At 42.3% G+C, this 13,987-nt stretch overlaps 1 protein-coding gene across 9 annotated transcripts in view; it reads right to left on the bottom strand.

The window, feature by feature from the left end:
* Positions 1 to 8,679: 8,679 nt before the first annotated feature.
* ZNF26 (zinc finger protein 26) overlaps positions 8,680 to 13,987 on the bottom strand; it is a 12,220-nt gene continuing 6,912 nt past the window's right edge. For 5 of the 9 annotated variants that reach the window (XM_023537394.1, XM_011371352.2, XM_023537393.1 and 2 more), the window contains one exon: positions 8,680 to 10,660. In XM_023537394.1, coding sequence (XP_023393162.1) covers positions 9,309 to 10,660 — 1,352 coding nt within the window. In that variant the 3' untranslated portion in view covers positions 8,680 to 9,308. Of the gene's footprint in view, positions 10,661 to 11,909; positions 12,317 to 13,987 lie in introns of those variants that run through there. The other 4 variants (XM_023537395.1, XM_023537392.1, XM_023537398.1 and 1 more) reach the window with 4 other exon arrangements.

Genomic DNA, 13,987 nt, shown 5'->3' on the forward strand with positions numbered 1-13,987 from the left:
CGGCCGGAGCGCTGCTGGGGGGGGCGGCCCGCGGACACGCGCACACTCGCCTCTCGCGTGACAGCGCAGGACAAAGACAAAAGGCGCAACCCGAAAGCGTCGTGGCCTTAGGAGTGCGCGTGCGCGAGAGGAAGACGCCCTCGAACTACACTTCCCAAAAGGCTCCGCGGCTCGTCGGCGTCCCGGCGTCCCAGGAACGCTGGTCGCCTAGAGACAAGGAGACGACCGCCCACCCCGCAGCTAGTTTCCTGAGTCCACTTTTGGGAGAAACGTGTGGAGGATTAGGATTTTAAAAGACTAGGACTTAAAATCAAAATATAGGTTAAAAGAAAAGACAATTGGCTTAAGAATTCAATTGGTGAATACAGAAAAAGTTGAATACATTCATGGAATGTTTTAAGGAAAACAGGAATTAACGGAAAAAGGTAAAGCTGATCCATAATTCGAGTGCTGTGGAGGCAAATTATCAGTAAGTATACTTATAAAAAGGAGAGAGAAGGGTAGGAGGAAAAAAGAGACTAACCATAGAAAACGGGAAACAACGAGAATCCTCTCTGTGGTAATAAATTTGAATTCTTTGTGACACAAATAGATGAATCAAATTTGACCCAGGAGAAAACCTAATCATGGATAAAAATGAAGACAAGAGATTCTCTGCCGAAAAGCATCAATCATCGAGGTTCTGGTGAATTCTTTCAAACATCCAGTGATCAGAAAAGTCTTATATTTAAATAGTTCCGGAGGAATTAGAAGAAGGAACTTTATTAAATGGACACCCAAATGGACAAATGTATATTTTGAAAAGGAAGCTTAGAAAAAACCTGATCGTGACTATCCATGCAAGAATACTATGAAATTACTAACAGAAAAAGCTGGCATACCTTACAAAAATATAACCACGTGGAGTCTATTCTAGAAATACAAGCATGTCAGGATATCCGTTAATATTACCATATCGATATGCCAAAGGAAAAGATATAATCACCTCAATAATAGGAAAAGAAAAGTGAAATTTAAAAGTATATTCTAGATTTTAAAAAAAATAACAAATTAGAAAGTGTTTGCTACTTTAACATGATAAAAGTATAGACTTAACCATAAAGCCAGTATACTACTTAATTATGGGACATTAGAAGATAGGAATAAGATATGAATTTTAAAGATCAAGATCAAGATTTTTAAAATTTGACTAATATTTGAAATGCAGAACATGTGGATAATGTGTTCAGTCATCACTGCTGAAGTTTACACTTTTCTACACCATTAGGGGTTTATTCCACAAATTGTCTATTATTCTCCTTTGCCTATTTTTCTTTTGGGTTATCTTTTTCTCCTAGATTCATGGATTTGAATGTATATTGTTTGCTAATCCTCAACATGCAATATATGTTTTAATTTTTTTCTGTCTATTTGTTGTCCTTAAACTTTGGTTATAAAATTCTTCATCTCTTAGATTTTAGTTTTGACATTATAAAATATAACTTTTTCTTTATGGTTTCCCTTATGGTTTCCATTAAGTGACTTAAGAAATCTTTCTCCATCCTGATACCATAAAATATTTCCTTGCACTATCTTCTAATAGTTTTGGCATTTGGCTTTGACATTTACGTTTTAATCTATCTGAAGTTGTGTGTATTCAAGTCATGTGAGATACTGATCTAATTTGTTTCCATATGGGAAGCTGATTTCCTAACCCCAAGTGTATTGCTTTGCTAAGGCTGCCATAACAAAATTCTATAGACTGGGTGGGGTAAACAACAGAATTTTTGGTCATAATTCTGGAGACTGAAATTATGAGATCAAGGTATTATCTGGTTTGGTTTCTTCTGCAGACTCTCTCCTTGGCTTGCAGGTGCCTGTCTTCACTGTGTTGTCACATAGTTGTCTCTCTGTGTATGTGTCTGTATCTGTGTCTTAATCTCCTCTTATAAAGACACCAGTCATTTTAGATTGGGGCCATCCGTTTGACCTTATTTTGCTTTAATTATCTCTTTAAAGTCCCTGTCTCCAAATCACATCCTGAGGTGCTGAGGGTTAGGACTTCAACATATGAATTTAAAAGGGAGACACAATTCAGTCCGTAACACCAGGTATCAAATAGCTTATTCTTTCTTCAGTATTTTAAATTAACTTCTTTTATATTTGAAGTTTTTATATATATTCATAGGTCTCTTTATGGAATATCTTTTCTGATTATTGACCTATTAATCTATCACTGTATGAATACCACATTGTTTTATTATTCTAGCAAAATAAAACCTTTTGTATCTAAAAGGGAAAATTCCTGTAATTGTCATGCTTGTGCATTATTGTGTTGGATACTTTGAGACCTGTGAACTTCCATGTAAATGTTAGAATCTGTCATATTTCAAAAAAATAATATCGTTTTGATAGTTGTATTAAATGTATATTTCATAAGAATTAATATTTTTATTATATTGACTACATCAATATATCTCAATTTTCTTTTCAGCTTTTTTTGTGAACTTTAATAGTATTTTATCATTTTATAATTTCTCAGTCGATATAAGTTTTTAAAAGATTTTTTTCTAGATGTCATTTTAAGTTCAACATTGTGTGAGATGTATTCCTAAGTAGTTTATCACTCCTATTGATATCATGAAGGCAAGTTTTTTCTCCTAGTATATTTTCTTATTGGCTATCATGCTATAGACTGAATGTTTGTGTACCTCCAAAATTCATATATTAAAATCCTAACCCCCCCCCCAGGATGACTCTATTTGGAGATGAGGCATCTAAGGAAATTAAGGTTAAATGAGGTCATAAGGTTGGGACCCTGATCCCATAGGATTAGTGTCCTTAAGACTTTCCGGGCACATACCCCAAGGAAAGGCCATGTGAGGACTTCTGGCAGCAGCAGTCCTCGTCAGTGAGTATTCCTGTGAATGAGGTAAAAGCTGCGTCTCCTTTCGTGGCCTTGCCTTGGAAGCCACACGGCTTCATTTGTGCTGCATTCTCTTGGCTACGAGCACAACACCAGCCTATCGAGATTCAAGCAGCAGGGATCACAAACCTACCTCCCCGCTGAATGGGAGGGATGGCAAAGTCACATAGTCACACCATCGAGAAGGGTGCTGGATGGCAGATATCGCAGCCATCTTTGAAAACACAGCTTACTGCAGTTCGCCTTCTGTCTAACAATTCACATCCGCAAACTGGACTCATAGTCTCCCCTGAGACCTCTAATGCCTCCTCCCACCATGGCGTCAGCTTGGAGTCCAGAATCCCATCCAGCCAGGCACTGCGACAGATGGGGCTCTGGGGGCTGCTCCCATGGGTAAAGCTCTGTAGGGGCTGTTCCTCTCAACCTGATGCCTGTGAACTAAAAGAAAAGTCCTTGTCATTAAAATATGGTAGGGGGCAGATGTCGGAAAACGCTATGGATAGTCCTACCGGAACAGGGACAACAGGAGTCCCCACACAGCAGAGATTCCCGAAGCCCGCTGGGTACATTACCAGCTCATTAACTGGACCCGGCCTGCTCTCTGGGAGTCTCGGCCATAGCTCTGGGTTGTACCTGGCGGATCTCGGTTCTGCCTTCTGGGTCATCCTTCCTTAGTCCTAAGAAGTGACCCATGTTGACAACTGAATATCTTCTTCAGCCTCCTTCCTGCCCCCCAAAACAATAGGAGTCCAACTCTTTATTTTGTACAAGGTTTGTCCTTTTCAGTACAAGTTTATATCATTTTAAAACTTTGTGGTATACATGTGTATGTATTTTGTACTGTCTTTCAGTTTACAGTTAACATTTGTTTTTTTCCTACTTGTTGCTTTGAACCCTACCATGATTTTGTCCTGTATTTTTCTTTCTGCCACAATTCTGCCATGATTTTGTCCTGTATTTTTCTTTCTACTCACTTTCCAATTTCACCGTTTTTCTTTGTTAGATACTCATGACACTGTTAACTCTTTAGTTAGCACATCTCCAACCTCAAATAGTTTTGGGAATTGAGGTTGTAATGCAATTTTCTTCAAAACGATTTTCTGTAGACTTGCGACTGCGTCCATAGAGCACATTGGCTGACTCCGTTGGCGTACCTCTTTGGCCACAAGTGAGTCACCGGCCAACAAGACTCTCAGCAGGAGAAGCAGCATAGTCACATTGTAGAGAGGACATGAGATAATATTTCCACAGCCCTTTTTGGAAAATAAAATCTGTCATGTGTCAAAAATGGTTGACAGTTGGTAATTTCATACAGTTCAACCTAATACAAACATATGTAAATGTGTGGGGTATGAAACTGGATTGTTTTATTCAGAAATTTTCCATCTATTAGATTGATGTATAATTATTTTGTCCATACTGCCTCTATCTATGTTTGGCATGAAGGTTATAGTAGGATTGTAAAATGAATTTGGGAGTAATCTGTCCTTTAAACTTTTTTTCTAATACTGCCAGTATAACACAATACTTATTAAGATTTCCCCAGTTTTACTTACTCATTTGTGTCTGTGTGTAGAGATTTAGTTGTTTCACCTTGTAAGTTCATGTATCAACAAACACAGTCAAGACACTGAGCAGTTCCAACACCACAAGACTTATTTATTATTTTCTGTATTTCGATACTTTCGCAACTGGATCCAATTTATTAAACCCCATTTTATAAAGTTTTTCCAATATGTAGAAATAGGATTGATTTGGATATATTTACCTGACATCCCATGACCTTACTAAATTCATTTTTTCTTTTTACCTTTTATTTAGAAATGATTTCATACTACTGAAAAGAAAATATAGTACAGGATTACAGAAAAAAAAAGAATCCCTAAACACTTTTTACCTATATTTCCCAAATGTTGACATCTTACTACGTCTGCTTTCTCTATAAAGAGCATGTCTCCCTTGTGAGGCAGAAGCGTGAGCCACAGACTAGTTCCTCTACACTCCTGAACACTTCCGTGTGGACCTCAACAAGGTCATTCTGTGATCTCACCGTGGGAAAATCATCAACATAAGGAAATTCACACAAAGGCAATACTATTATCTAATATACAGAACTTATCCACATTCCACCAGTTGTCCTGATAATGTCCAAAAACCAAAACTTGGGGCAGTGCCCATGGCTGGACATCTTTAGTCACCATTATACTGGGACAATCTGTCGGTCTCTCTCTCTCTCTCTCTCTCTCTCTCTCTCTCTCCTCTCTCTGACCTCGACATTCTGGAAAAGTGCATTTTCATGCTTTATGGCCCTCAGCTATGTGTGTGAGATGCTTCATGATTTAGATTTGGGTGATGCATTTTTGGCAGGAATGCTACAGAATTGATGTTGCATCCTCAGAGAATCATATCAAGAATTTCATGATATTTGTACCAATAATGGCAGATTTCGATTGCTTAATTAAGGTGATAAATGCCATATTTCTCTCTTGTAAAGTTATTAGTTTTCCATTTGTAATTAGCGTTTTTGTGGGCAGATATTTTGAAACTAATGAAATATTCTCATCAAGCTTTCCCCTACCTAGTTTTAGCATTCATGGATGATTCTTGCCTTTCCTTCGGTATCATGATAGCCCAGCATAAGGAAGTTTGCCCTTCCCCCTACAAGTTTATACATTTATATACTTACATGAATATGGATACATAGATTCTTATTCTTTGTGTTAAAACCCGTTATCATTATTTGGATGCTGAAACTGTCCCAGATTTGACTAGTGTTTTCAAGCCGATTGCAGTTTCCTTTTGACAACCCCATTATTAAATGTAGAGGCTTGTTCTATAGCCTAGCATTTGGTCTGTTCCACGTGCACTTGGGAAGAATGTACATTCTGGTGTGGTTGGTGGAGCGCTCCATATCTGTCTGTTCGGTCTACTTGGTTTATAGTGTTGTTCAAGTTGTCTGTTCCCTTGTCGATTATGGGTTGAATTCTCTCCCCCTAAAAGACATGTTAGTGTCCTAACCCCCACACCTCAGAATGTGACCCTATTTAGATAGTCTTTACAGAAGTTATCGTGTTAAAATGTGGTCATTAGGGTGGGCCCTGAGCCAATATAACTGGTATCCTTATAAAAAGGAGAATTTTGGATGCAAAAATAGACACACAAAGGGAAAGAATGATGCTGAGACAAAGGGAGAAGATGGCTACAAGCCAAAGAGAGGCTTGGAACAGACTCTCCCAACTCTCAGAAGGAATCAGCCCTGCTGGCACCTTGATTTCAGACTTCTAGCCTCCAGAACTGAGACAGTAAATTGCTGTTGTTTAAGAGGTCCCCAACCTTTTCGGCACCAGGGACCAGCACTCCTCTGAGCAATCTAACGCCTGAGAATCTGAGGCGGAGCTGAGGCGGTGACGCCTGCGCTGGGGAGCGGCTGCTAATACAGATGAGGCTTCGCTTGCTCCCCCACCACTAACCACCTGCCCTGGTTCCTAACAGGCCACAGACTGGTACCGGTCTGCGGATCAGACGGTGGGGTTCCCTGGTTTAAACCACTCATTTCGTGGTACTTTGTTACAGCGAATAAAATTTTTTGGTACTGGAAAATAGGGTGCTGCTCTTAGTAAATGCCTAAAAATGTGGAAGTGGCTTTGGAACTGGTGGAGGATGGAAGAGTTCTGCACTTGATGGAAAAAGCCCACCTTGCCTGGAGGAGACTGGGTAGAAATATGGATGTTAAAGGTACTCTGGGAAGGAGTCAAATAAAAACTGTAACATGTTACTGGAGACTGGAGGAAAGGGGGATCTTTGTAATAAAGTAGCAGAGAACTTGTCTAAATTGTGTTCTGTTTGGCAGAAAGTAAAACTTAAAATGAATTGGGATGTTTAGCTGAAGAGATTTCTAAGCTAAGGTTTTAGGCATGGCCTGACTTCTTGCCGCTAATAGTAAAATGTGACAGGACAGAGGTAAATGGAAGAATGAATTGTTAAGCATGGAGAAACCGGACCTTAAAGACTTGGGAGACTCTCAGCTCATCCGTATTGCTAACAGCAGGAAAGCAAACCATGGAAAGAACACAGAGGGTGTGGCTGGACAGCTGTTCGTTAGAGATTAGGTGTGTGACTTGTGAATCCAGTTAGCCATCTCAGCAGAAATGCTACCAACTAGGACTGAAGGGGACAGAGAAGGGCTGACATGAAGGAATGTTTATGGCCCCTGGGATTCTATACGCAGGAAACAGGTTTATAGAGCTATCTAGCTGTAAACATGGGTTATCCTTTAAAAGAACAAAAAGAGGGAAAAATGACTCCGAGGACAGCACCTTGGGGCCAGAAAGTGAAGCTACCATTTCAATTCCAGAGAGCTGGTCTACCATGCAGGGATGAACGGACAGGGGCGCCACCCCAGGGGGCTCAATGGACAGAGCATTTAGCCACAGAGGATTATCCTCATCTTAAAATCGAATGGCATTTGCCCAGCCAGATTTTGGTCTTACTTGGGACTCACATCCTTTTCCCAGATTTCTTCCTTTTGGACTGGGAATGCTGACCCCGTGCCTGTCTGCTCATTGTATTTTGGAGGCAGACAATTTGTCTGGCTTCACAGGCTCCCAAACGGAGAGGAAATTTGCTCCAGGATGAATCATACCACAAGTCTCACCCATACCTGATTTAGATGAGATTTTGGACTTAGAGTTAATGCCAGAATGGATTAAGCCTTTTGGGGATGTCGGACTGGGGTGAATATATTTTGCATGTGAAAAAAACATGAGTTTAGTAGGGTGGGACAAGAAGGCAGACTGTTACGGAGTGAATTGTGTCCTCCCGAAAAAGGCGTGTTGGTTTCCTAACCCCCAGTACCTCAGAATGTGAAGTTAGAGCTAGGGCCTTTACGAAGATGACCAAGTTAAAAAATTAGAACATTAGGATGAGACCTGACCCAATATGACTGGTGTCCTCATAAACAGAGGACATTTGGACACAGAGCTAGTGACGACAAGGCATAGGGTATTGACAGAATAAGTTTACTCCTGCAAGGCACGGTCCACTTTTTCAGGGAAGGGAAGGGACTCTACGATCAGGAATTAGCAGGTTTTGTGGGCAATGGCGTGTCTGCCACAATTCCTTAACTCGGACAAGGACCTGATTTTGTTTCAGAAAAAAAACTAAATAAACCACATACCCTACTTTCCTCTTTGTTACCCGCAGTTCTCCAGGGCAACAATTTATCGACTAAAGCTCTGCAGTTACAAGAAAGAAAACCACATTCTCCTGAACTTTAGCAGAAAAAGGTATGCAGAAACACACATAAGGCCAGAAAGGGACAGTATCCAGTTATTCTGGAGAAAAAAAATACAGGAGGAAGTAATTGATGGTCTCATTAGAATTCTGGGACAAGAATCAACAAGTTCCCACATTTCCCTACTCATTCGGGTGAGATTGGAGACTCACACTCCTGGAAAAGAAGCTACCGTTGCCCAGCAATGGACACAGTGCTCACCTGTGGCCAGTGGGAAGGACACCCTACAAGACACAACCACAAAGACACACACAACAGAGGAGAGGTATTTCTCCAGAGAAAAACTGGGTGTTCTTCTCAGTCAATAGGAACAGACACTGAACTGCTAAAATATACTCCAGGTCATTACAATGAGTGGCCTTAAGCAGCCCTTTAATACCTGCCAGACTCACTTACGTAGACTCATTTGGAGTGAGAACTGTATCTTTTCATGTATTAAAAGCCACATTTTATATTGCTACAAAATAAAGAGACAATATTGATATTTAGCATTTAATATGGAGAATATTGGAGGATGTTGTTCCACAAACTATCAAAATATGTATAACATGTAACATTAAAAAAATACCAAAAGTTTAAAAAATGCCATTCAGTGTTGCTCAGGAAAGTCACATTAAATACCCCTTAACCTTCAGAATATGTTCCTGGCTGTTTTCCTCACCATTATTTTATTTACATATTAAAGTAAAAAACTTTATACTCCACCATGGAAAAAAATCTACCAGAGATTTTCTTCCCTCTAAAACAAAGCTTTAAATCGGGAGTGTGACTCTCCACATAACACATTTCCTATAGGAAAATGCTTTCCCAATTTACTAAACTTATAAAAGGTTCTCAATAAGAATTCTTCAAATTAAATCTTCATAATGATGTCACTACATTTGATAGTTACTGCTCAATTCCTTCAATTATTCTCACCTATAAAGATCTGTGACATTTTTTGTACACTTTGCACATTCATTCCAAACATGATTGGTTTCTATCCTGTATGACTTGATATGAGTGGTCTTAAGACTTCCTGCTTATATATCCTGTCTAAATTGTCATCTGAAATCTCCTGAGGCTCAAGTTCTGTTAGAATGCTTCTACCATCTACTTCATTCTAATTTCTCACTTGTGAGTTTTTCGATGTATACGGAGCCCTGAATTCCAACAGAAGGACTTCCCACATTCAGAACATTTCCATGGCTTCTCTCCTGTATGAACTCTTTGATGTTCACTGAGAGATGACTTCTGAGTGAAGGCTTTCCCACATTCACTACATTTAAAAGGTTTCTCTCCTGAATGAGTTTTCTGGTGTATCTGAAGTGACGCCTTCCTGGGATAAGCTTTCTCACACTCAGTGCATTCATAGGGCTTCTCTGTTGAGTGAGTTCTCTGATGTATGATTAGCTGTGACTTTCCACAAAAGGCTCTCTCACAAAAACTACATTCATAAGGTCTCTCTCCTGTGTGTGTTCTCCTGTGAATAACGAGGTATGACTTGCTGCTGAAAGCCTTCCCACATTCGCTGCATCCATAGGGCTTCTCTCCCGCGTGAGCTCTCAGATGTGCAGTGAGCTGTTCCTTCCTACCAAAGGCCTTCCCACACTCACTGCATTGATAGGGATTGTTTCCTGTGTGAATTCCTTGATGTACAACAAGCTGTGTCTTCATATTGAAAGCTTTCCCACAGTCACTGCATTGATAAGGTTTCTCTCCTGTGTGCATTCTGATGTGAACGAGGAGGTATGACTTACTCCTAAAGGCTTTTCCACACTCGTCGCACTTATGGGGTTTCACTCCTGTATGAGTTCTTTGGTGCACAACAAATGGTGATTTCAAACTAAAGGCTTTCCCACATTCTCTGCATTCATAGGGTTTCACTCCTGTGTGGCTTCTCTGGTGTAGAATGAGCTGTGATTTCCAGCTGTAGGCTTTCCCACATTCACCGCAACCATAAGGTTTCCCTCCTGTGTGGATTTCCTGATGGACAATGAGCTGTGACCTGAAAGAGAAGACTTTCCCACATTCGCTACATGTGTAGGGTTTTTCTCCTGTGTGAACTCTCTGGTGAGCATTAAGGTTTGACTTGGCACTGAAGGCTCTTTCACACTTAGTGCATTCATAAGGTCTCTCTCCTGTGTGGATTCTGAGATGTACAATGAGCTGTGATTTGCAACGAAAAGCTTTCCCACATTCACCACATACGCAGTTCTTTTCTATACCATGAGTTCTTTGATGGTTAAGAAAATACGATTGTTCATATCCGTGAAACTTATCAGGATTCTTTCTTAGATAGCTTCTGGCTAAACCTGAGTTTTGTGTCGAATTTTTTCCATGAGTGTTATATTTAGGAAGTCTTTGTCTTGAAGAAACATGAGTTTTGCTCAGATGAAGTTTTCCAAATGCATTACAAGCATAGTTTCTCTCAATACTTTGAAGCTCATCTTGGTTTTTCTGGTACCATTCTTTCCAACCTTCTAGGAAAAAAAAACACCACAATTTAAAAAAATCATAACATTGACCAGCTATGGAATTAAAGAGCTTTAGAACTGCCATGTAATGAGTCTTTTCCTCTTGGTAACAGGCCTTGGACACTGGTTCCAAGAAATGCTGGCCAAGTGCACATGTCCCAGAGATCAACGCATGGGAGTGAGGAACTGAAACCAAACCCGACCCCATTGTGGAAGTGGGCAGCAAATTAGCAGTGATCAAAAACGGTTTTTAAAATAGAAGTTTCAAATATTTAGCCCACACTTAGAAGCCAATGCCAATTTTTTTATATCTGAATTTTATCATTGTAGTTTTCTCAAACAGTGAGCTTGCGAGGTACAGAATAACCAGCGTATGACAGTTAGGTACAATGAGACATTAAAAAATGAGAACGAGGGAGCCATAAGAAAATTAAGGGACTGAGCACTCCAAACAGGAGAAAGTGAAAGTACACAGTTCCTGAGGAGAGACCCCGACTTGTCCTGGCTAAGAAACAGAAAAAAGGCCCAGATCGCTAAAACCCACTGAGTGGGAAAAGTAAAGGTAAGGCCATGGCAAAAGAGTTTTAATCTTACCCAGAGGATTTTAATTAGAGGAGATCTGTTTGTCTGTGCTTTCAAAAGTTCACATTGGCTGTTAAGTAAAAAATGAGTAAGAAAAGGGCAGAGACATGGCTTAGAAAGCTGCTGCAGTGATGCAGGCTGCTACGACAGAGGCTTGGACTGTACTTCTGGAGCTGAGCGCATGGGAACATATCTGGAGAGAGAACCCAGAAACTGTTCGCGGAGACGGATGTGGGAGCTGAGAGAAGGGGGGGATTTAATAAGTGCTGGATTTTAGACATGAGAAACAGGTGGTGCGTCTCTCTGGATGGAAAACACTGGCAGAGAAACATGTTTGGAGAAAAAAATGAAGGGCTTTTAGATCTCATGGCTAAGATTTCAGCTAAATATCAAAATGGACAGGGCACGCAGGCTGTCAAACCAAAGTTCAGTGCTAACAGCAGAGTCAAGAGCATAGAAGTTGTCAGGCGGCATGCTAGATGCCATCATCTAGGGAATACATGCCAACGAGAAGAGATGCCTTGATAGCCCTAGAGCAGACGACACTGGAGGGGACAGGAGATGCAGAGAGAACGGGAAGGTCCAGCGAGGCCCGAGCAACAATATGACAGCAAGCGTGACGCACTACAGGGTTAGAGGGATGCGGCGGCAGGACCAGGCCTGGATGGCACACCTCGTGTCATTATGAGACGGCTGCGGAGGATCGTCAGTAACTTCCCACTTCCTTGGGACTTCGGGCTAAACACTTCTTTCCCACCAGCGGTGAGACGGTTCAGGGCATGGTGTGTGCCTGAGAGAGGCTCGCTGAACTCAAGCCACTAAGACTGGGGGCCAGGAGAGAGAAATTCTCAGGCGACAGACTACGCCAGACAATTTTTGGTGGTTGTCCCTGGCTTACCAGAAACTAGGGGGAAAAAAAATAGAAAACTGGAAGCCTCTCATGTTTTGAAGGGGACCCTAAGCCTGGTCTGATGACAGCCTACGGTTCCTCAACCCTAAATGTCCCAAACTGGTACCCACAGAAGTGGGCTAATGAAATTATAAATAGCCCATAGACAGGGCACTCTCCCCAACCCTTACCTCATCTGTGGCCAAGGAGGACACCAGGAAGGGAGACCCTCTTGGAGTGAAGTGCCAGGAGCTGTGAACTGGCTAACGAGGAAATTACACCAACATTAGGGAAACGAGTCTTCCCTAACCATTTTCTCAGAGAGATGAAGCAAGCATGGGATGACTGATGGCTGCTGTCTCCCCTCCTCCCCTTCTGGAAGGAGGGGCTTCTATTAGAATGTTCTTTTCCTTCCCCACCACCGTGTATGTCTGCAATAGCTGCAATAGACTACCTGCCTAACTACATGTCAATTCAGATCGTGAGGCCACAATCTTACCTGTCCAATGGTACTGCACACATCCCAAGGTCCTAGATTGCAACTGGGCTCAGGGGTAGGATGAGAACACGCACTGCCCCACTTTGGGAAGGGTGACGGCCTTGCATGTTAACATCGGCATTTCTGAAGACATACAGGTGGGCAGAAGAGCACGCTGAGTCCCAGAGGTGGGATTCTGACACACACCGTTCACTGCGCACCCAAAGGCATCTCCCCCTCTATTGTGCAGCAGCCCTTGAGGATGTGGCCCAAGGGATCCGGGCAGCAGAGGCAGAGCCCAAGCCCCACGTCGCGACTGCTCTAGGCACTAGCAGCAGTTGTTAAGAAAATGTGGGAGGCCTCTGGGAAGGATTCTGGGCCCCGACGAAAGAGATATCGTGGAAGGGAATAGGACTTACCCAGTGGTTCCTGCTGTGTCTACATGGGATGCCTGTCACTGAGATACCTACCCGCCCACACTGAAGGGAAAAGCGAACATCCGCAGATGACAAAGCGGATGCCTCTGACGTCACTGAGCCTCTGACTTAAGGCACTGGGGAGCTGCTGTCCTACGACAGACACAATGTCTTTGAGACTACAGATTCTTATTGTTTACTCTGGTTGAGTCAGAGGTCTAAGATACTTGTTTATTTTCTTGGACTGGTGATAGGATGCTCACAAAAATAAATCCAGCAGCAACAGCTGAGGAGCAGATTCGAGTTCTCAAATGTGGCTAACAATCTGAGCCCCCAGCCGTCAGGATACAGGACCAGAAGTCCGGCAGCAGCACTAAAAATGGGAAAAGTGAGGAGGAAGTGGGGGTGCAGAAGAAGTCCCCCCCGCCGCTGACGCTGATGAGAATGCAGAGCGCGAGAGCACGGGGCGCCGGCCAGCACGTGAAAGCCAGGACTGGAGTGGGTCAGAAAAAGAGGATGAGAAAGTCAGTGCTGATGTTACAACGCTGGGAGAGAAAAGCTCAAATTTTCAGAATGGAGGAGGCTTCCTACAGTTACAATGTAGGAGCGGACAGTCAAATTGGAGAAACGGACCCCTCTGGACAACGCAAAAGAGACAAGAAGCCGGGGAAACGTAAAGTCACTTAACGATACCGGGGAGACGAGGCCAACTTTTGAAATCCTTTTAAGAAAAGTGCCCAAGAAAGTAACAGTTATAATTTCAAAGTGACCAGTGTGAGAAGAGAGAAGGAAGCAATGAAATCTCCTGTGACAGTGGAGGCGAGAGGGAGGGAGGGCTGGCGTCGTCTCGGGGACCGCACCGCGGAAGGCCACGGGGAAAGCAGATGGAAGGGAAGAGGCAGCACGAGTCACGCCACGTGAGAGAGAGGGATTCCCTTAGGGCTGGGTGCCTGATGCATCCATGACCA

The sequence above is a fragment of the Pteropus vampyrus genome, unplaced genomic scaffold, assembly GCF_000151845.1.
Source record: "Pteropus vampyrus isolate Shadow unplaced genomic scaffold, Pvam_2.0 Scaffold189, whole genome shotgun sequence".
Lineage (NCBI taxonomy): Eukaryota > Metazoa > Chordata > Mammalia > Chiroptera > Pteropodidae > Pteropus > Pteropus vampyrus.